This window comes from Alosa sapidissima, chromosome 3 (genome assembly GCF_018492685.1).
Source record: "Alosa sapidissima isolate fAloSap1 chromosome 3, fAloSap1.pri, whole genome shotgun sequence".
Taxonomy (NCBI): Eukaryota; Metazoa; Chordata; class Actinopteri; order Clupeiformes; family Clupeidae; genus Alosa; species Alosa sapidissima.
The window spans coordinates 37,190,207-37,212,226 of record NC_055959.1 but is presented as its reverse complement, the minus strand read 5'-3'; the positions used below and the strand labels follow the sequence as shown (position 1 = coordinate 37,212,226).

The 22,020-nt window shown below is 42.3% G+C and overlaps 1 protein-coding gene across 2 annotated transcripts; it reads right to left on the bottom strand.

Moving 5' to 3' along the window:
* Positions 1–1,767: 1,767 nt before the first annotated feature.
* On the bottom strand, positions 1,768–21,856 carry alg13 (ALG13 UDP-N-acetylglucosaminyltransferase subunit). 2 transcript variants are annotated; one of them, XM_042086189.1, is made up of 24 exons: positions 21,236–21,856; positions 20,899–20,982; positions 20,732–20,782; positions 20,590–20,636; positions 20,175–20,247; positions 19,852–19,933; positions 19,279–19,429; positions 16,347–16,416; positions 16,136–16,244; positions 13,495–13,559; positions 11,549–11,649; positions 10,862–10,968; positions 10,482–10,725; positions 9,334–9,447; positions 8,837–8,981; positions 7,579–7,723; positions 6,988–7,023; positions 5,883–5,938; positions 5,648–5,719; positions 4,911–5,082; positions 4,274–4,381; positions 3,985–4,025; positions 3,144–3,318; positions 1,768–2,445 (listed from the first exon to the last, which is right to left on the bottom strand). In XM_042086189.1, exons 1-24 carry the CDS (start codon positions 21,353–21,355, stop codon positions 2,147–2,149), a joined length of 2,667 nt encoding a protein of 888 aa, XP_041942123.1. In that variant the 5' UTR covers positions 21,356–21,856; the 3' UTR covers positions 1,768–2,146. The 2 variants fall into 2 exon arrangements, with proteins under 2 accessions (XP_041942123.1, XP_041942124.1); XM_042086190.1 differs by having other exon boundaries at positions 5,648–5,710.
* Between the last annotated feature and the right edge of the window lie 164 nt (positions 21,857–22,020).

Sequence of the window (22,020 nt, the reverse complement as noted above, 5' to 3'; positions counted from 1 at the left end):
CTTCACAAAAATCGACCTCTATTGGGAATTTAAAAACAAATGTCAACTCTATTCTTACATTTTGTTTCTTATGACACTTTATAGGCATTAATACTAATATTTATTTGACATTTATATTTTTAAGCTGAGGTTGTTCCTTCTGCACCAACATACACAGAACAAAACTAAAAGCAAATATTCATTAATGTAATAACCAAGATATTTCCATGAAAACATTGCTACAGATTAACCTGCTAGTAAAAAGAGGCAGAATTTGTTCTCAATTATATACTCCTTTCCTTCCCTACATGTAAAATAACCTGACACTCCCCAGATGAATTTCGTTCAGCCTAGCTCCAATCACTCCCAATAGAAGCGATCCCAGATGGATGTGATTTCAGCACCAGATTTTATGGTAGAGCCAATCAGGATGCAGGGCGGGAGTTTCATAGATGTGACGTAGCGGAGAAGTGACTGAGACTGTTTTGCAGCTCGCATTGAGGAAGTAAGCATCATCAGGGTCACGGGTTTGCTTTGATGAGAGTGGTTGAAGTAGCGCGTCAACAAAGATGACTGACAAGTGGCTTATCCAATCATATGCAAGGATCATATGCCCAGCCTTCTGAAACACCTCTCCAATGGAGTGATCCCAGATGGAGGAGTGGAGCTAGGCGGAATTTAAAAAACATAAATAGTACAATTTACAGGTCATATTCAACCGGGACTTAAAGGAATTATCCGGAGTAAAATGCACTTTAGATCGATTTACGGATGATTGGGAGTACATACGTTGAGTTGACATCCAAATCATGTAATTCGGATGTGTTTTGAGAAAATTCGATGTTACAGTTTTTAGTCAAAGCTTGTTAGCGTGGAAGTGAGAAGGGCATATTATTTCGCCGCTACAAAACGCTATTTTTCTACCTCTTCTACAGTTCCAAACAACATTGCACTTACGTGGTACTGAGTAGAGGGTCCCTAAAGCCAAACCGAAGTATCCCGAGGTCTTTATGTGGTCGGATAGAGTCCAGAATGAATTTCATCAAGCCAGTACCTTTCCGGAAATGTTGCCATCTTTGCTGCTGTAGGAGTCGATTGCCAAGTGTGCTCTGGAAATTCACAATTTCGTCGCCGTTTAAAAAATAAAAAATAAAAAAATAAAAAAAAAATGAATACTTCATTTCAATTTCAAAAGAAAAGAAACTTTTTTTTTTTTTTTTTTTTTTTGAAATTGAAATGAAGTATTCATTTTTTTTTATTTTTTATTTTTTTATTTTTTATTTTTTAAACGGCGACGAAATTGTGAATTTCCAGAGCACACTTGGCAATCGACTCCTACAGACTTTCCCCTAAAGATGGCAACATTTCCGGAAAGGTACTGGCTTGATGAAATTCATTCTGGACTCTCTATCCGACCACATAAAGACCTAGGGATACTTCGGTTTGGCTTTAGGGACCCTCTACTCACTACCACGTAAGTGCAATGTTGTTTGGAACTGTAGAAGAGGTATAGAAATAGCTTTTTGTAGCGGCGAAATATGCCCTTCTCACTTCCACGCCAACGAGCTTTGACTAAAAAGCGGTAACATCGAACTTTCTCAAAACACATCCGAATGACATGATTTGGATGTCAACTCGGCGTATGTACTCCCAATCATCCGTAAATCGATCTAAAGTGCATTTTACTCCGGATAATTCCTTTAATGGCAAAGATGGAAGCAATTCTGTAGTCCAACCAGTGAAAGAACCAGTCTGCATAAAAAAATTAAAAAAAAACAATCATACATGTGGTTTGCAAAAGCTCTTTAATGTGGAAAGTGACCATTTAACAAAATAAAATCCTGACACAATTCTAAACCTTAGGAAACACTGGTAACACACGCATAGGGAAAACCAGATTCAGATTTCACCTGAGCTAAGCGGACAGAAGCCCAGCAGTAACCGTGGGAACCCTGTGCCTTCCAATGTGCAAAAATATCAACCCTGTAACAACAAACCGTGAGAAAGACAAGCGATGCTTCAACATGGGGGGAAAAAAAGCCTCAAGGCGAGGCCCGAATCACATCTCTGAGGTGAAAACATAAACAAGGTGCCTGGTGGTGCCCCCTTTACCCTGGGGTGCTGCTGCTACACGTTGGGTGGTGCCCCCTCCACCCTGGGGTGGCTGCTACACATTGGGGGGCAGGTGGTGCACGAGGTGGGCGTTGTGTGGTGGGCGGGAGTGGTGCTGGGGGTGCGCAGTGTTGTAGTCTATCGGGTGGGCGTGCACCCAGGGCTGTCCCGGGGCCCCGGGGATCCAGGTGGCGACGTAGTGGTAGGTGGCAGGGGGCGGCGGGGGTGGCAGAGGTGGCATGTAGGGCTCGTACAGGTGGGGGAGGAAGGACTGGCTCCGGGGCTCCTGCACCAGGGGGTAGAAGACCGTGCCAGGGGGGGGAGCAGGGGGCTGGTCCAAGCTCAAGGGGGGGCCTGAGGGGAATATGGAGAGAAGATGTGAAAGAATCAAACAAAAAGTTAAGAAACAGAGGCAGTTACAGTGCAGGCTGGCTGACCCTTTTTGTATGGAACCACAGCAGTTAGGCCCAACGGCAAAGAACACCCAAAGCAGGAGTCTGCTCCAATGACTGACTAATTTTTTTTTTTTTTTTATTCAAACAGACCTCTGAAGTTTGCCTACAAAAAGAAACTAAAGCTGCCATCTTTGCCCATATAAGGAGATCCGGGTCTTAATCGAAGCTATGGCAAGTTACATTGCAAGTAAGCTCCGGGGTAGCAAAAATGAAAGTGTGCCGTCTTAATATACCAAAGACCACAGTATCCATTAGAAGGCAGAGAAAAGAACAAAACATCTGCATTTCCGACTTCTTCGTCCACGCGAGAGTTTTAACAGGTGTGATTCAACAGTCTTTGCGGTTAGAAAACAGTGTTTGATCATATTGCAATTAATCGTTCAGCCCTATTATATGGGCAAAGATGGTAGCTTTTTTGTAGGTGAGCTTCAGAGGTCTGTTGATCTTCAGGGTCCTCCTCTAGCAGTGTATGATCAAAATAAATCAAATACATTTCCACAGTGCCTGCTTGGCATTACTGATTGTTTAACAGACCTGCACCTGGTTGCCATGGTGAGAAGTGAGAATGGAAAACGAAAGCAAGATGGCAGAACTGACCATGGGTGGGCGCCTCCGTCTGTGCGTTGAGCCCTGCGCCACCCGGCTCGGAGTAGGACTCGGGCACCGTGTGGTCGAGGGCGTTACTGGGGTAGGACTGGCACTGGCCCTCCGTGCCCTGCTGCTGGTAGGCCGGGTGCGAGTGCACCATGGAGTGCAAATACGACTGATAGCACTGGATTATGGAAAAGGCAAAACACATGGACTTGTTTGAGCTACGCAGCATTTAAACAGTAATCAGGGCTGAAGCAGGGAACATTTCTGTGCCTGATGCCATTGTATAATTAATCGTTCATCGTTCAATCGTTAATCATTTCAAATCTGAAACAGGCCTGGCCTATCCGGCCACTGTGCCTGAGAAAATGAATGATGACATATGTGCATGAGCCATTTTACAAAATATTCACTGCACGGTTAAAAGGCACCCTTATCCGTTTTTTGACCGTATCATTTCCAAAATCATTTTGATGGCACAAAGCCTCATAACATAACGAATGGCACTTCTGCCATTGTCTGAGCGGCCCTCTGTAGGTGATTACCGGCCTAACCCAACTTTCTAGTTTCAGGTAAGAACCATCTCTGGTGATTTGCTGGAACAGTTTGTTATGTTTTTATGGGCAAGGTTTGCCCAAGTTGGTTTGTGGCTGTTTTTGGAGCCTGGGTTGTCCAGAGATCACGTTTTTTTTACAGTGTATTCAGGACACAGGCAGCTAGCAGATGGTGAGGTGATGTTTGCTGTTACGTGACAAAAAAGGTTTTAGCCTAAAAAAACATACGACATCGCTTAGAGCACCTTTAATCCTCTTGCCTTCTAATCCACGTAGTCTAAAGATGCACTCACCTGCACTCCAAGGTTGAAATAGTACTGAATAACTTTATAGTCTGAGGAGAGGAAAAAGAAACAAGATGAATATCCAACGCGGGCAAGAAGTCCACACAACAAAGAAGTTCTTAGACTTCATGCAGCGCTGTGCAGATCTGGCTCAACATGACGCATGCTGGACATTTACGCAGTTCTAACATGCATCATGAAAAAGTCCAGCATGCATTACGTTCAGCCAGATCTGCACAGTGCAACATGTCAAAGTCGAATGAGCCTGTTGATAGCTTTTAATGACCCAAGTGCATACCGTCGGGAAGGTCATTCCCATTGGGGTCACAGGAGTAGGGTGGCGGAGCGACCATTCCTACTGCCTCGGCCATCTCATTAACATGCCACGGGTAAGACATGAATATACCTGCAGTAACGATAGTGAATGGGCTGCATTTATACAGTGCTACGGGTAAGACATGAATATACCTGCAGTAACGATAGTGAATGGGCTGCATTTATACAGTGCTTTTCAACTCCGAGTATTCAAAGCACATAACAGACTGATAACATACATGCATGCATACAATAATGGTGAATACTGCCATGTAACATGGCAATCTGCACATGGGGAGGTCTTGAGTTTGGGGTTATCGGTCTTGCTCAAGGATGCATTGAATAGGTTAGATGGAGGCAGACCTTAAAAACCTCTCCTGCCTCCTTTGCCACTGCTGCATGCACTCATTCATGCACTCATTCATGCACTCATTCATGCACTCATTCATGCACTCATTCATCCAAAGACAATACATCAGAGAGCATGTGCATGCATGCGTGCGTACCTGGCCTAGCTGCTGGGGCCTGCCCATGGTGGGCGATGTGCCTGCGTGTGTGCATGCGTACCTGGCCTAGCTGCTGGGGCCTACCAATGGTGGGTGATGTGCATGTGTGCGTACCTGGCCTAGCAGCTGGGGCCTGCCCATGGTGGGCGATGTAGGAGGGCTGGGAGTCCGGTGGTGTGTCCGAGCTCCTGGAGGAGGAAGTGGATGAGGAGTTGGCCGTGAAGAGATCAGCTGTGGGGTGGGTGACCGGTTGAGAAGACGCGATCACAGCAGATTTGACCACCACCTGAAGGCATGGAACAATATTTACACACACATGGCCTTTAGCACTGTCTAATGCATTAAAGGCACACTATGCAAGATTTTCACCTTTATGAAGCCAATTTGATGGTAAACGAACTTGTAATAGGCGAATCGTTCACCTAGCATAGATATACAGCATAGACGTAGCGAGTCCCTACCGAGAAAACCAGCCATGCAACTTCCAACAGTGGCTCCCCGCCAAAACTTGTGAGAATCTGAAACATTACCTTGTCAGTAGATATAGCTCTTTGGAGATAGTTTTTGCCTGTTGTTAATCCTTCACCTCCACAACAAAAGCATTAGCATTGTTTACAGGGGGGGATAAGTCACGAGAAGTTAGCTATTTGCAAAAGCAGAGTAACATAAATACATCGTGACTCTAGAGGGAGCTCTAAACTCGCCAAAAACACCTAAACCTGCATAGTGTACCTTTAAACCCATGCACGTGCAATGAACGCATGCATAAATACAGCTACACAAAAACGATGTAAACATTGTCGGTACTTAAGATTCAATGAGCCAAATAAGAGTTTTACAAACAGTCCAACCTGCTGAGAGTAGCTGTATGTAGCGGCGCCCTCTTGTGTTGAACCAGTGCACGAGCCACCTTCCTGGATGGTCTTGCCATCATGAACACAATACAACAAGTCCATTGAACAGACATAGAAAAAAAATGAGGCTGTTTCAGTTTACACCATTCATAACAAAACTACACAGCAGTATGCAAAATCTTACAACTGCACTAACTAACTTCACACCGTTAGTGGATTTAATGGTAATTACCAAGTTGGCTGTAGACTCTGCTGCCGTGTAAACTGACGGGTTCTCATATCCAGCATCTGCACAAGACATGACAAAACAGCCAATAAAAGTGAACTTTCCTTAAATGCCATACCAGCACTTATGGTTATTTAATGACAAATATTGTAAAGTCAATTCTGACAACTGAAAGAAAGTTAGAGATAAGAAAACTCAATAAGATGCCATAAACACACATGATCAAAACATTTTTTTTTTCCAAAATGGTCGTAATGGTACTACTGAACCATACATACGATGAAGTACTGAACCTAGTACTTACAACTACCACTAGGAAAACTAATAATGAGCAGAGGTGGACAAAGTACACAATTTCTTTACTTAAGTGAAAGTATAGATAAACCTTGTCAAATATTACTCCAATACAAGTGAAAGTTGCCGAGTCAGATTTTTACTTAAGTTGAAGTACAGAAGTACTTGCTTTTAAAAATACTTAAGTATTCAGAAGTACAAGTATTTTGTCTTTTTAATCTATTGAAATGTAATGTTTAGTTCCTTACATCCAAAAAAAAAACATCTGACCTATTTTCATAACTTTGATATATTATTGCATCCATTTAAATAGTTGCATTCATTCTCTGTTGACAAATCTAAAACATTTTCACTGCGGAATACAAAACCAGATAACTCAATGAGTAGGCTACATTATTAAACAATAAATAATCTAAAGACCTAGCTATGTGGTGAATCTCAGGTGATTGTCTAATTTCATTCCAATTTCGCAATGATCATGGAGGATAGCCTGCTTAACACCAGACCACTTCTCAAATCTCAATTGCTAACAGGTTCTTCTGGGTTCTCCCAAGTTACATGGAGGATGTTCTGATGAAGAATCTGTTGATGAATGAACTTCAAGCTGGTCTATCACATTATTGCATTTAAAGAATCAAATATAGTTAAAAGTAACTTCATGCTCATATTTCAAATGCAGTGGAGTCAAGTCAGAAGTTTCCAAAAATATTACTCAAGTAAAGTACAGATGCTCAAAAATCATACTTCAATCAAGTAAATGTACTTAGTTACTGTCCACCTCTGGTAATGAGGCATATCACCATGTTCATTTACTCACCTCCTGCAGAGTAAACATAGTCCCCCGAATATTCTCCTGTAGAAGATACAGCCTGCATTAAGCCTACACAACATGGCAAGCAGCAGTTAAACATCCCAGTGCTATTCTAAGATCCAGCACAACTAGCATCACCACTACTACATACAGTATTCCAATCACAGCTGATTTAAAAAAATTAATTTTATATATATATATATATATATATATATATATATATATATATATATATATATATATATATACACACACACACATACACACACATATATACACACACATACACACAATAGAATATTGACAAAAAGGCATATTATCATTTCCAGAGAAAATTATGAATTGAGATCAGGACAGTCTTGCTGCTTAATAAATCACAGAAATATCACTGCTGAACGATAAAACAAAGACTTCAGACATCACAGGGGTAAACAAAATGTAAATAGCCAGTCTTGTTCAAGCCCTACCTTCAGATTAGCTACCTCAAACACCAGTGAAGTAAATGATAGATAGATAGATAGATAGATAAATAAATAAAAATAAATAAATAAATAAAATAAATAAATAAAGTAAAATACAAAATTGTTCCAGTCCTACCCTGCTCTCCTGCAGTGCTCCTCTCGTCAGTGTCCTCCTCTGAGGAGGTGACTGCCTGGTCCCTGGGCGTGGGGGAGGGGCTACACCCTCGGGGCACCCAGTAGGACGCAGCCGCTGCCACCATCGGCCGCCCCACTGCCTGGCCCTGCACAGGAGATTAAAGTTAAGGGGACCCTGTGCAGTTCTGCCCTGCACAGGAGATTAAAGTTAAAGGGACCCTGTGCAGTTCTGCCAATTTCTTCGCCGTTTCCTCGTTTTTTTTTTTGCTCACAGTTTTCTCTACAGAGCTCCCCCTACAGCTTCAGAGTATATATTTTAGACATTCCTCGCTCGGTCAGTCTGCAGTTTCCTCTTTCCCCGTTCCTCTGAAAACGGTTTACATGCTTTCTGCTTCTTTTCGCCGGCGAATGTCTGAGAAACTCCATCGCTACCTTGTTCTAGCCGGTGCCTGGCAGTATGTGTCTATAGTTGGTGGTCATCCACTCACATCACTGGTGGCCAAACATGTTGCCTTTGCGGACTGGTGGATGAACTGTCCATTTCCCATTGGGAGGATAAGCCAATTCACATTGAAGATTGCCTAATTGGCTTGCTTGTGAAAAAGGAGGCAGAAGTGAACACATTTTGGGCGGCATTTTTAAAGATGCCGGCAGCCCGCTGAGTATATTTTGGGCTGAATTAGCCAGCCTAGCATGGGCCTACCTCTCTGCAGTTATATATTAGTTAGCCTAGCATGGGCCTACCTCTCTCCAGCTATATAGTTAGTTTAGCATGGGCCTACCTCTCTGCAGTTATATTAGTTGGCCTAGCATGGGCCTACCTCTCTCTAGCTATATAGTTAGTTTAGCATGGGCCTACCTCTCTGCAGCTATAATAGTTAGCCTAGCATGGGCCTACCTCTCTGCAGTTATACATAATAGCTCTATGTATGCACACCACCAGGTTTAGCATTGTTTTCACACTCTGGCATCAATTTGCTCCATTCTGTACGCATCAATTTGCTCCGTTCTGTTGCTCTTGTTCTGTACTCTGTGCATCAATCTGACAATACTACCATAAAACCAAGACAGACAAAAAACACTGAAACATCACAGATCAACACTAAATGGGATGAATTGGTGCAGTACAAGTCAGGCAAGTTTGAAATGAACTACTGGGAAATGATTAGGTCATCTGCTAAATATAGCCAGTAACCCATCACAGTTTATGGTCAGAGTACCCAGTGAGGACCACAGGAAGTGTTGCAGCAGTCACCTACCTGCAAAGGGGGAAAGGCATTCTGGCTGCCTTTGTCAAGATCATAGAAGGTTACTGGACCCCCCATATCTTGGATCTCCTCCGCACCACTGGGAACCAAGCTGAACTGGCACTCCTTGGCAATAGTTTGCATGTGGCGCCGGACTCTACAACAGGGAATTGCCATTAAAAAGGAGTCATTCACGTCAACAACTCCGAAGTCAGCAACAATGATCAGCAGCTAATTTTTACTTCAAACCAAGGCAAACATCCATGTCAGCAGAAATCCCACTTTGAAAGGCTTTATAGGGCCGGTCAGACCTACTAGTGGCGGTGCAGGCGAATTAAGGACAAGGGTTTCGATTTTGAAAATGACCAGCAGATTTCAAAGTTTGACTTTTAGAACTTGTCTGACCGAGCCTTCAGAGCTTTGTGGGAGTCTAAACATTAGCATTTAAATGAACTGAAGTGAAAATGTACATGTTACTCAAGAAACAGTGGGACGTAATGAATGTTTACCGAGGTCTGAAGGAGTAGTTTTCAAAGCTCTGGTAACAGCGCTTGCCAGCATTGTGATAAAAGGACACCTCTGGCCCAATGAGGTGATGGCGATTCACAAAGCGAGAGGAGCGTCTGCTCGGGATCAAGGAGAACATGCATGGAAAACAAAAACACATCACCAACTTTCACCACTACGCACACACCCCACGCCATCCCTCTACACCTTTAATAAACATTAACAAAAAAGCAAACAAAAGAAAAACAGATTTAGTGTTGATGGCAGTGTGTGGATATGCTTCTACTCTAGTGATAAAGGGACCACTAGCAGGATGCCACTACAGCTACTAAAAGCAAATGGAGCGTCTGCTCAGGATTGAGAACATGCTTTAGCAGCCTTCACCAATCCCCCCCCCCCCCCCCCAAGCAGCTACACTACAGTCATTTCCCATTAATAAGCCACATTGTGTAAACAACATTACAAAAAAATGTTTTAACCGCACTTGTGTATTAACCGCAGTACCCAATAGCACAATGAATCAGAATTGGATCATGAATTGATAAAATAATAAATGCATTCCCATGTATAGCCTGCCCCCATGTATCACCCTCATAGCTAAAGAATTTTTTCAAAATCTATGTATTAACTTTGTTTAAAGGCGCTCTAAGCAATGCCACACGTTTTTTAGGTTAAAACATGTTATGTCACTTACTGCAAACATCACCTAACCAACCGCTAGCTGTCCGTCCTGAATACACTGTAAAAAAAATGTGATCTCTGGACAGCCCAGGCTCCAAAAACGGCAACAAAAACAACCTGGGCAAATCTAGCCCATAAAAACATAAACTGTTCCAGCAAATCACAGGAGAGTTTCAATTGCACGGGAGCTGCACGGGAGGGAGGGGGAGGAAGTAGCGAGCTAGCTCTCGGTTTTGTTTGAAAGTCAACAGAAGTGACGTTAGCCAGCATCGCTTAGAGCACCTTTAACAGGTGGGAAATGACTGACAGGGTAGAGCCTTTAGTTACTAGTGTGACGGTAATGAGGGTAACAGGATAGAGCCTTTAGTTACTAGTGTGAATAATGACAGTAACAGGACAGTCTTTAGTTGCTAGTGTGACGGTAATGACTAACAGGACATAGCCTTTAGTTACTAGTGTGGGGGCAGACCTGGGAGAGCCGGCGCCGCGGTGGGCCCGAGGGTTGGGGTGGGGGTGCGGGCGGTAGTGCTCGCACTCCATGCCTCTAGGGGGCATCGGGGGTCCGTGGAACCCGGCTGGCCGGCCAGGGGGCATGTTCCCGGGGGTGGGCTGGAAGCGGGGACCCATGCCAGGCTGTGCGCGGGAACAGGGGAGGGGCACTGCAATAGCACGGGGCTTGCGATAGAAGCGCCGCCTCCCTCGTACCTCAAAATCTAGAGGAGCATAAAAACTCAGCAGTGAACAATGGGCATCTCCATAAACGGATCCATCCCGCAGCTATAGTCAGATGAGCAATATCAAGTTGTAGAGAGGAGGTACTGTATCAAAGGGAAACCAATCAGAACGTACCCTGATCTGTGGAGTACTGGTCAGAGGAGCCTCCTTGGCTGATGGGCGTCACCTGACATGCAGGAACAGGATTCACCGGCTTCAAGTTAGCCAAGGACACCTGGATCCTACACAGGCAGGAAAGCCAAGGGTAATGCTTAGTTGGATTAATTCACAATGGCATCAGCTCACTTCAGCATCAGATTAATAGATGTTGATACACTGTTAAAGTATTAAAAATGTATTCAATCTCCGTTAAGCCTAAAATCAAGCGTGTCCATGATGGCAAGCGTCCCGTGTTATGCATTTTGTAAAGCTGGATGCTTGTCATGTTATCAACAAAGGGGCTTTAATTGTTCAAAAAGATTTTGTTGTTGCTGTAGGATAATTTTAAACAAATTATTTGGCCAAAAAGGAAATATCCCAAAACTTCACTTGAATACCACTGTTGTGAAGTGTCAAACATATTTATAAGACACATCATATGCATCATCAATGAATAGGCCCAGCATATACATTCATACCCACCATGAGTGAACGTGACGGAAAGGTGTTATTCATTCATGTGGATTATGAGTGAATACAATGCCAAAGTGTTTTTGTCCCATGAGCGGACACAATGCCAAAGTGTTATTGCCCCATGAGCAGACACAATGGCCTGGTGCTATCTGCCATGTGTATAATGAGCATGAGTAAACATGACCTCACCGCTCTCCAAGCTCCTCAATGAACACCGTGACTACGCTGGTCTTAGTGCCCACTTCCTGGATAAAGGCGTTGTAGTACCTCCCCTTGGGATCAAGGCGCACCTAAAAACACCACATTCTGGTTCTTTAAGACTTTAAGACCTTTTAATACCACTTCTAAATGAAATGGAAGTACAAATAATCAAAAGTGGTAATATACAGTACTCCAAGTAAACATACTGATGTCTGCTCAAAATGAACAGAATGGTAAAATGACTAATCGGTTGAGTTTAAGAACATTGGGCCTCATTCACCAATATCTTCGTAAGAATTTTCTTAACTTTGTTCTGAAAGTCCCATGAAAACCTTTGTGAATTTGCTTAAGAGTTTTCTTAAATCTCGCAGTTCTTTGCGGTCGTTCTCATCATGCGGAATACCATTTCTTCTTAAGTTGACAGGGTGTGCCAATTGTTCTTTATTAGCACAGGTAAACACCCCATCAATCCCCCAAAAAGGGCATGATACTGCAGGGCCATGTGCACACAAAATTGAGGCTGAGGCACCAGCTTTCATTTATACTGTATATTATACACTACATGAACAAGACAATTTGATTACTGTATATGACACATGCTTTGAAGTGAAAGCACTGCTGCAGGAATTGAACAGTAAAATTTGAGTCATCATATTTAGTAGTTAGTTTAAAAAGTGAAAAAGTGTCGTGTTGCATTTATTTTAAAATACCTTATTTTTTTGTAAAATAGTGGAAATAATTATTTTTTATTCAAAAATATCATAAGTTACAAAATATTTGTCATTTAAATTCTGTTATATTTTACACCTGCAGATATGATGAAAATGCAATAACCATTTATTTTGCACAAACAAGTCAGTTCCCAAATCTGCATAAGAGTGTTCGTAGACTTAACCTGACCCTCACCAGATGAATTTCGTTCCGCTTAGCTCCGCCTAGCTTCACTCACATCCATCTGGGACCTCTTCCATTGAGAGTGATTTCTGCAACCGACTTTATGGTTCAGCCAATCAGGACGCAGGGCGGGAGTTTCATAGATGTGACGTAGTGGAGAAGCGACCGTGAGACTGTTATCAGCGTCACGGGTTGGCTTCGATGTGAGTGGTTAAAGTAGCACGTCAATAGATGACGGACAAGTGGCTTATTCAATCATATGCAAGCATTTTTTGATTAGGCCCAGCCTTCTGAAACACCATTCCAATGGATCAGTTCCAGATGGATGAGTGGAGCTAGGCGGAGCGAAATTCATCTGGCAAGGGTCAGGTTATCGTAGACTCTGTTCTTCCTCAAGAACAAGAAAACATTGTTGAATGCCAGAATCTTCGTAGAAACTGCATAAGTGGGTTTCAAGAACAATTGTTCGCCCCCGTAAGAACAGTTGGTGAATGAGGCCTATGGTCATCAAAAGCTGCACAGTAGACTAACAGGCTCTGACCTATCCATAGACAATGCAGCACATATCGGAAATAATTATTACATAGCAGAGCAGATTGCCTGCAATTTCGTAGTGACATGACTAAAAAAAAAAAATATTTAAGACCCATCCAATCTGAATTTAAGACAATTTAATACTTTAAGGCCTTATTTTTAGGAAGTGATTAAGACTTTTAAGGACCTGCGCCACCCTGTGTAACCTAGGAAATTTCAAATAACCAATCAAATTGCACTGCAATTTTAGTCAGTGATTTTATGAGTTATAGGGATTGAGGTTCAGTATTCAGACAAGTTGTTTAGAAATCTTATGTTAAAGGGTGAAAACACTATAGAAACATACAAACAAACATGGTCTCCCATCTTTATAATCACGTCCACAATATTTGCAACAGGCCAAAAAGCACAGGAGGGATCACCTTCTTCATAGTCTATGTCACATGTATCAAAGTCCAAATCACTTTAAAAATAAATAAAACTGTACATTAGGGCTTACACCTTACCTGACATTTGTCTCCCAAGAAGTACTGTCTACCTGCGATTACTATGAAATCAGTCTTCCTTAGCTCTGTGGGGTGAAAATTTAGACATAAGGCATAGAGAAGTCAATACAGGACACCAGAGGTACCCTGGAAATCCAGAGTTCTCGCGAGAGCACAATTTGAATCGTGTCTGCCAGACACTCTGGCAATGAGTAATGATGCACGTTTCTTTTGCCCCTTGCATCGCGGGGAACCAATCACATCGGTGTATCATATATTGGCGGGCCACAGGCGAGCTAAACAGATGACGACAGCCCTGCAACTTTAGAGTTCAGTAAACATTGGTTGTAGTGTCATCCAATTGCATAGAAGTCCGGAATCATTCAGAGTACCGGTAAACATTGGTCAAACATCACTAAATGGACAAATCTATCTTTTCCTGTTGTGTGCATTCAGTACTTTGTGACTTTTTGTACATCTGTTTAAAAGCAATAGAGTTTTAAAACCCAAGCCAGATGGCAGCAGCACGTATTCAGAATACAGGGGATGGCCTGTGTCTTGATAAATTTGTATCGCTTTGTTGAACACCTGCTTATTAAAATAGTCGGTGAGACTAACAAACTTCACTCCCACCATCTTACTGGCCACATTTACCATCTTGGAAAGTGCATTTTTGTCTCTGATGGTGACATTTCCATACCAGCAGATAATGGAGAATGTGAGGATTGACTCAATAAAAGAATGGCATAAAACAATGCCATCAATGTTTTGTCCACCTGAAACTGGACAGGTGGACAGGTTGCCCTCTCTTGCACACCGAGGTGGTGTTCAGGTCGAATTTAAGCCAGTCATCAATCAAGGTGCCTAGGTACTTGTAAGATGATACAATTACAACATCTTTATCGTTGATGACACTGTGCGTTGGAGCAGGGGGAAGGTGTCTGAAATCTATGGACATGTCCTTGGTTTTACTGATGTTCAGATGCAAAAAAGCATCTTCACACCATGACAAATTCATTGATAACAGGGCCATGACCATTCTCATGGGAGTTGGCCATTACATTGTTGGTGGGCAGACCCTTAATCTTTCTAGATTATCAGGGTCTGGATTTTGCAGGCTACCACTGAGGTAGTAACTAATAATAATAATAATAATAATAATAATAATAATAATACAATATTTCAAGATTTCATATCATCTGTGTGGGACTGAGCTTTATTAACGTCGCTGATTTACATCTGGAAAACATTGCGTAAACTCTATGCATGGGTCAAAAAAATGGGTAGAAATGCACAGGGCTCCAGAGTGCGACCAATTTGGTCGCATACGCGACCTAATTTTTCAAAAGTGCGAAAAAAAAAAAAAAAAAAAAAGTAAAATATCGGAGGTCGCACCGGTGAGACCAGCTATTCGAGAGTGGAAGAAGTGTCCGCATTGAAACTCTACCTTTGGTTCAATAACAGACACATATTTGGCCAATATCGTGGTTAAAACAAATCACAGATAGTGAAGGCCGTGACCCAGTGCGTAAATTTGAAAGAAAGAAAGAAAGAAAAATTATTAGCAGACACTTTCGTCCAAAACATGCATTACATGTTAACCAAGGACCAAACAAACCACACCAGAGAGGTTGCTCACCCCTCCCTTCAGTATTTCCAGACAAACTCCACAGGGTTTCTTTTTTGTTGTTTGGGGGACAGGCTGCCATAGACAGTAAAAGAAATGGACAAATAAACTTGTTTTCAATGAGAGGGCACCGACACAAATTTGTACGGTTTTTCAGTTGCCCTCCCATCGTACTGCGCACTGTTTGTGACGTCTTAATCTTGTAACTTGCTGTAACTCGTCTGATTGATCGACAAAGATAAATTCATTCATTTATTATCCACATCACGTGATATCAAGTCGTGTTCATGTTGAAACTACCAGACATGATCCTCTTCAAACACAATGTTAAAACAAAAACAAAAAGTTATAATCTTTCCACTTTTCCGACCTACTGTCAAATACCTCACATAATTACCGTTTTTTTTATTTTTTATTATTATTATTATTATTATTATTATTATGTTTACTTGCCTCTGTAATGCTTTACCTTAACATACAATGATCATGGATTTTGCTAATGAGTTTCCGTGCTGGCTGGACTTCAGGCTGGACTGAGCTTCTTATCCAAACAATACGGTTATCTCCCTACGGTGCGACGGGCATAGTTACGTCAAGTTAGCTTCCCTACAACCGGACAATGGACATGCTAAATATTGTTCTTACGAGAACCCAATGTTACGTATGAGGCAGTTGAGCCTGTTTTGCCTTGTATTGTTTATGCAGATAATACAAAAGCTACAATGTCGGCACAAGATATAGTTATATGAAGTTATGGGATTTCAAAAAAAATCCTAAATGAATGGGCGTTCTATTGGGTTAGTGAAGGGTTGATGCGTTTCAACTTCCGTGAAATTGCCTGCCCCCTTGCAGGTTTTTTTTTTTTTTTTAAATCACAGTGCACTCACAGAATGGCCAGTAAGTGGATCGTGGGGAGATGATTGCGGAATGTGACAAAATGTTATGGACTCGAAATAACGAGTTGAACTTGGCAAAACATCCCAGATGAAACATGCAGGAAAACTTCCAAGACGTAATTGGTAAATTTATACATACCTCGGCGTGTGAAGTGCCAGACATCAAACTCGACATTGCGATACACATTGGGATCCAGAGATTTGACAACTTGGTAGGTTAAAGTGAATGTAGCTGGTTCCTCTGTAACCTAGAAAGAGTGTAAAAGCAATGCAATGCAAAATTACCTTTTAATTCCCTCAGACAGTGAAGGAGACCACAGCCATACATAATGCAAATTAAACAAAATTACCTTTGATTCATCTAGTTCCAGCCTTGCCTCATCTTCAATATGATAATTGCCATCCAGGTCCCAATCCTCTCTTCAGTGAAAGTTAAAGTATGGTGTAAGATATTTACTTGATGTACCTTGAAACTGTTATTCGCACAAAATATCAGTTTAAAAGCCCATAATTCTGTGGAAAGGCTGTTGATATTTAGGTGGAGACCACATTAGCCAGCAGCAGGTTTCCTATCGTTTCCATGGTTCAGCAGCGGAACGGTGGCAACGCTGGCGTAACGCTAGCGTTGAACAAGCTGAGCGTTGAACTTGGTTCAACTTTAAAGCGCAACACGAGCGTATTCAATTGACAAACCGTTTGTGTTGCTTAGAAACGAGACAAAACTTATTATGGTCTGAGCGTTGCGTTAGCCGCTAGCTAATGTGATCCCCACCCTACACTCAGCAGCCACCAGACTACACCAGCCTTCCCTTGCATGCCCCTGAAGGCCAGTCGCTCAGTCCAAGCCACAGGGTTCCCCATTAGCACAAGCGCCAGACATATGAGTGCACACACACCAGACAGGCAGCTAGGAGGCAATGATGAGCAATCTGCTGAATATGACAACAAATGTTAAAGCATTAGTCTCAGAGACAGCACTTTTTTTGTTTTTTTCTTAAGAATAATTTTGGGGATTTTTGCGCTTTTTTAATTCAGATCAGACAGTGAAGAGTGACCGGAATAAATTAGGGGAGAGAGAGATGGGGTGGGTTTGGGAAATGGCCAAGGGTCAGATTTGAACCCAGGCACCCACTCAGGCATCCGTAGAACAGAATGTGATTCAGATGATGCACCCACTTGCTCCACAGCTCCCCCTGAAACACAGACTGCACCGTCAGCCAGCACTTCGGTACACAGGGACTTGCATGCGGGTATAGGAGCTCGTCTACACTCCTCATCAGGAGAGGTGGTATTGGCATTGGCCATTTTGGAGGTCAGATTCCAGGCACAGAACTAGAGTGAGTTTCACGACTCTGCAGCAATCTTGCAATGCACAATGCAGTTATGAGGCAGCTATTTTCCTATTCAAGTGAATGGGGAGGCATACAGGAAGGGGTGGGATATGTGTAAAGACTACTACCATATTGGCGTTACGAACTAATCCCAAAGCCCTTTTAGGCAAGTCCCTCCACTCGGCAGCCATATTGTAACGCTTTTTGGGCACTTATCGGGCGTCTATTTCGGGCAGAACTGGGTGTGCGCAAGGCATCGCGAATCACAACACCAACCTCGCTCCAGCTGTGAGATCACAACACGATTGGCACGATGTCTTCACAACATACCACATGATTGGCACAGTGTATTCACATGTCAACTTTTGGCAGCGGAAGGGGCGGACTATGTGAAGACTACTGCCATGTTTGCGTTACGAACTAACCCCATACATTTCTATGGGAGATTCTTTGAGTGCTGCGTCTCCTCATTAGAAAGTCTCTGGGGTTACACTTTACTTGAACATGTCTACATAAGAGTGACATGACACCGTCATGAAAGTGTCAAACATTATAAACAAAGTCATAAACGTTTATGACATAACGCTTAGTGTCATTCGGTTTTTGTCATGACAAGTTAGGGTTGGTGTTAGTGTAATGGCTATGACAGTGCCATGTCACTCATGTAGATACCTTCAAGTAAAGTGTTACCGTCTCTGTTTAATAATTTGCCTTATTCAGGCAGCGGCCATTGTGTAAACCAAAACAAGGCTACGGGATACACTGCCCATATCATTAATGCATTTTCGCCACCTTCTGGCGAATGCATAGAACACAACAATCCTATTGTTTGTGTGCCCTGTTGCCTCGTTTTGGTTTACACAATGACCGGCACCTGAATAAGGCGAATAAGTGTCTCTGACCTCTAGGGATGCACGATATATCGGCGGCCGATATATTATTGGCCGATAAGTGAAAAAATTATTATCGGTCCGATAACAGAATTCTGGCCGATATTTTTTAAAGTCCTAATTTAGGCCTACATAAGGTCCGTCTGGCTACACTGAGCTACTTGAGCTAGGTTGGCTATACTTTTTCCTCAATATAATGGCAGCGGTGTGAATGTATTTCACCACTCTAAAAAAAATCTGTGGATATGCGTTCATTTGGGAATCTGTGCATCTCAAAATCGTCTCGTGAATGATCCGCCATTTAACCTTACCAGAGCGGAGCTCAGCCCTATCTAGAGCCGTCTTGTGCTGGTGTGTTTGCACTTTACCGCGCTGATCGGGTAAACAAATAAGCAAAGTCGTTAGTAGGACGAGTACATAAGTAGGCCTAGTTCTAAGTTGTGTTTTAGTATTATATTTGCATTACGTTAGCTTGGGTTTTGTATTTCTACCTAGAAATATGCTAACCATTCCTGCTTCAGTTCCAGACAGGTCATCATCATAAGTTATTAAAACCTTCGGGGATAACCCCTTTCATTTCTGCTGCAGCAGGTTGTGCGCAACAGAGTAGACGGACATAAGATACAGTCTAAGGAGTTGCAGCTTTATTCAGTTGAAACTAAACATAAGTTTCCCTCACAAACTCTGATTTGGTTACTATACTGTAGCTTATTCCCAGCTGAGCCTTTTATGAGCGTTTAGTCCTAAATTAAAACGATTCATACTCTCTAGCCACTCACTCGCAATTCACTGACGTCAGGTTCACTTAAAGGAGCCACACATACTGTAGGGCTAGGCTACTGTTATGTTGTTGACTGCCGCACTATTGAGGACTATTATGAGTTCTGTCCATCATTTGGTGGTAGGTAAAATTACTGCAATACAATTATGCTTATTAAATGCTTTCCCCAAATCACTTTTCAAGAGTAATATTATCGGTTATCGTATCGGTCACAACAAACCAATAAATATCAGTTATCGTTATCGGCCCTAAAATTCCATATCGGTGCATCTCTACTGACCTCCTCTCATCAGGGGTATCGTAGCCCCCTTCATCACTGCACATGGAGTGGCTGTTCCTGTGGCGCCGGGTGTGCCACACCTCCGTGGCCGTCTGGAGGTCCTTGGGATCCACGCCCAGAACCTGGGTGTACAGCATCTCATAGAGCAATGCTGGGGAGCAAGGACATCATTTAACACATTAGTGCCCATTTACAGATTCATACTGAGAGCTTTGGCCATGCATGGCAAAAATACTAGCAAACTGATAACAGACAACAATATGGCCAAAACACACAAAAGACAGTACTACACTAATCATTTCCTATTCGCACTGTAACTCTTATGCAGGACAGTACTACACTAATCGTTTCCTATTCGCACTGTAACTCTTATGCAGGGCAGTACTACACTAATAGTCTCCTAGTCGCACTCTACCTTGATTTTTCTCTATCTCTTACAAGTCGCCTTTGGACAAAAGCATTAGCTAAATGAATAAATGTATTCTTATAAAGGCATACTTTCAACACTCACTTAAGGAGTGTTTAATGAGGGCAGGGGAGAGTATCTCCATGTGTTGGAGGGACAATGCTCACTTTGACATATTCGTGCTGAAGGGACATAGGTCTTCGGGTAGACAATGTCATAGTGCTTGGTGTTGGAGTAACATAGCAAAATCTGAAAAGCGAGTAAAACTGTCCATGTAAGCATGTCATCTTTGTGTGGTTTCTTCTGTATGACAGTGTCATAGAATTATATAAAATCACAGAATTGATTATTTTTTCTTTAAACACACAAATTATAAAAGGATGGATGTGACAGGTGAAAAATCGCATGATACAGTATTACACAATTACGCAGTTATATGCTTAAATCCTTTAGCAGTGCAACTATGCTGTATTACTAGTGCAGACTTCACCTTATCCACGAAGTCATCCTGTGTGATCTCTGTTGGAGGACCGCCAGGATACCTATAGATCACAAAGCACCGCCTGTGCCACAAAACAGGCACTCTTTTCAAACTAAAGAACAAAACAGTCACCATCTCTACTAGATTCCAAATCAAAGGTTATTCATTTCTAGAATTGTTATGGAGTTGGCAAGCGTTCCCAGCAGTAGAAGGACATGTTAAGAGGTTGTTGTTTTTTAGTCTCATTAGACATTGTAGTGGTGCTTAGAGAGAAATCATGACCAGTAGAAATATTACAGTTTAAATACTTGGTTTAGGCATGGTTTAGGATCTAAAGGATCTAGGTCTAATCTGAATACTGAAGCATGGTGGTACGTTCTAGGCCTCATCTACAATATGTAGAGTGCCTTAGCGTCAGGTATACCTATGAAGCAGGGACAAGGCCTTGATCTCCACTTGACCTGCAGTTTCCTATCAGAAATTAAGAAAGCGCCATGAATAAAGACTTATGTGCGGACATGGAAAATCTTGACCGCACAAATCACTCAGTCAACAAGATTACATACCATTGGGTCTTCCAAACGTTCAAGATATTTCTCGAAAGACCCTTCAACATACTAAAGAACAAAAAGAAAAGATTGCTGCTTGAATACTGCGGTGGTGTGTCCATGTAAAAATAGCTATGCAACTTAGTGTGGAAACTATTGTGTGAAGTGTGCGACACTTAACCCACCGTCTCAAAGATGCTCCTGTTGCTTCTCATGAAATTAACACAGTCAGTTCTTACTTTCTGGTGATAGAACTGAGTGTAGTACAGCTTGGAATGAAGGGCAGATGGAGGGGTTAAAATTACAACTTATAAAATCACTTGTCAATGTAGCCTAATAGGTAAGCTAATTACACATGTAGAAGCGGGTTGGAATCCGCAGTAGCCTCTTAGCCAACTTCATTCAACGCCCATGCTTCCGCCAAAATTAAACATCTGTTTTGTCAACAAAAACTTAAATATTATGGAAATATTTTTTACAGGAACTTGGTGACACACAACATAACGCTAGTTTAATAAATACCTGTTCAGAAACGGCTCGAAATAGACAAGACCCATCTCGAGCCACCATTTTTCTGTAAAGACCATTTCTGGCGAAATATTCGTCCATGTTTGCAAAATATTTCTTCAGGGTGTTCTTCATTGTAATGTTGTCACTAAGACATACTAAATGTGCAAAGTATATTATAAAACTCTGCCAACTTTCCGCATCAACGAAAGGGACCACACGGTTTTCCTTTCGTGTGGCAAAAGCGCAACAGGTGCCTCTAATTTCACTTTAAGAGGAGCCGTAGGACGCGCACGTGACACCTAGTGCATTTTATCATTCGAAGTGTAAGTTATTAAATGTAATTTATACAGATAGCCTAGCAAGATTGGTATGCATCAAATATACATATAGCATCTCCATACCAAGCCCACTAGTCTTCGTCGCCAGAGCAAAGTTTTCAATGTGCCAAACATTTTCGAATAGAGACTAGGATTGGTTGTCGACGACGGAATTGTGCGCCAAATGTGCATTTTTTGATTAGATAGGCCACATTAGGTCTACAGTTTCTCTCCTCAACCTCTGCCGTTTTAAAGTTAAGTGATTTACGGACTTATCAGTTCAATTTGACTGATCCCATCCCCGGTATAGCCTGGGCCTCGGGTCAAAGTTGGCAGGTGTGACAGGTGTGAAACATTTATTTTAATGAGGGTGATTTCATCCAGTGCACCTGACGGCTTCAGTAAAATCAAAGTCCTTTTAGGCAAGTCCCTCCACTCGGCGGCCATTTGACAACGCTTTTTGGGCACTCGTCCGGCATC

Coding starts and splice junctions, on each gene's coding strand:
- alg13 (XM_042086189.1), bottom strand. CDS start 21,355: ATGAAGAACACCCTGAAGAAATATTTTGCAAACATGGACGAATATTTC. Junction 9,448..10,481: donor CGCGGCGCCGGCTCTCCCAG/GTCTGCCCCCAC, acceptor GATCCCGAGCAG/ACGCTCCTCTCGCTTTGTGA. Junction 5,939..6,987: donor CTATGTTTACTCTGCAGGAG/GTGAGTAAATGA, acceptor TGTCTTGTGCAG/ATGCTGGATATGAGAACCCG.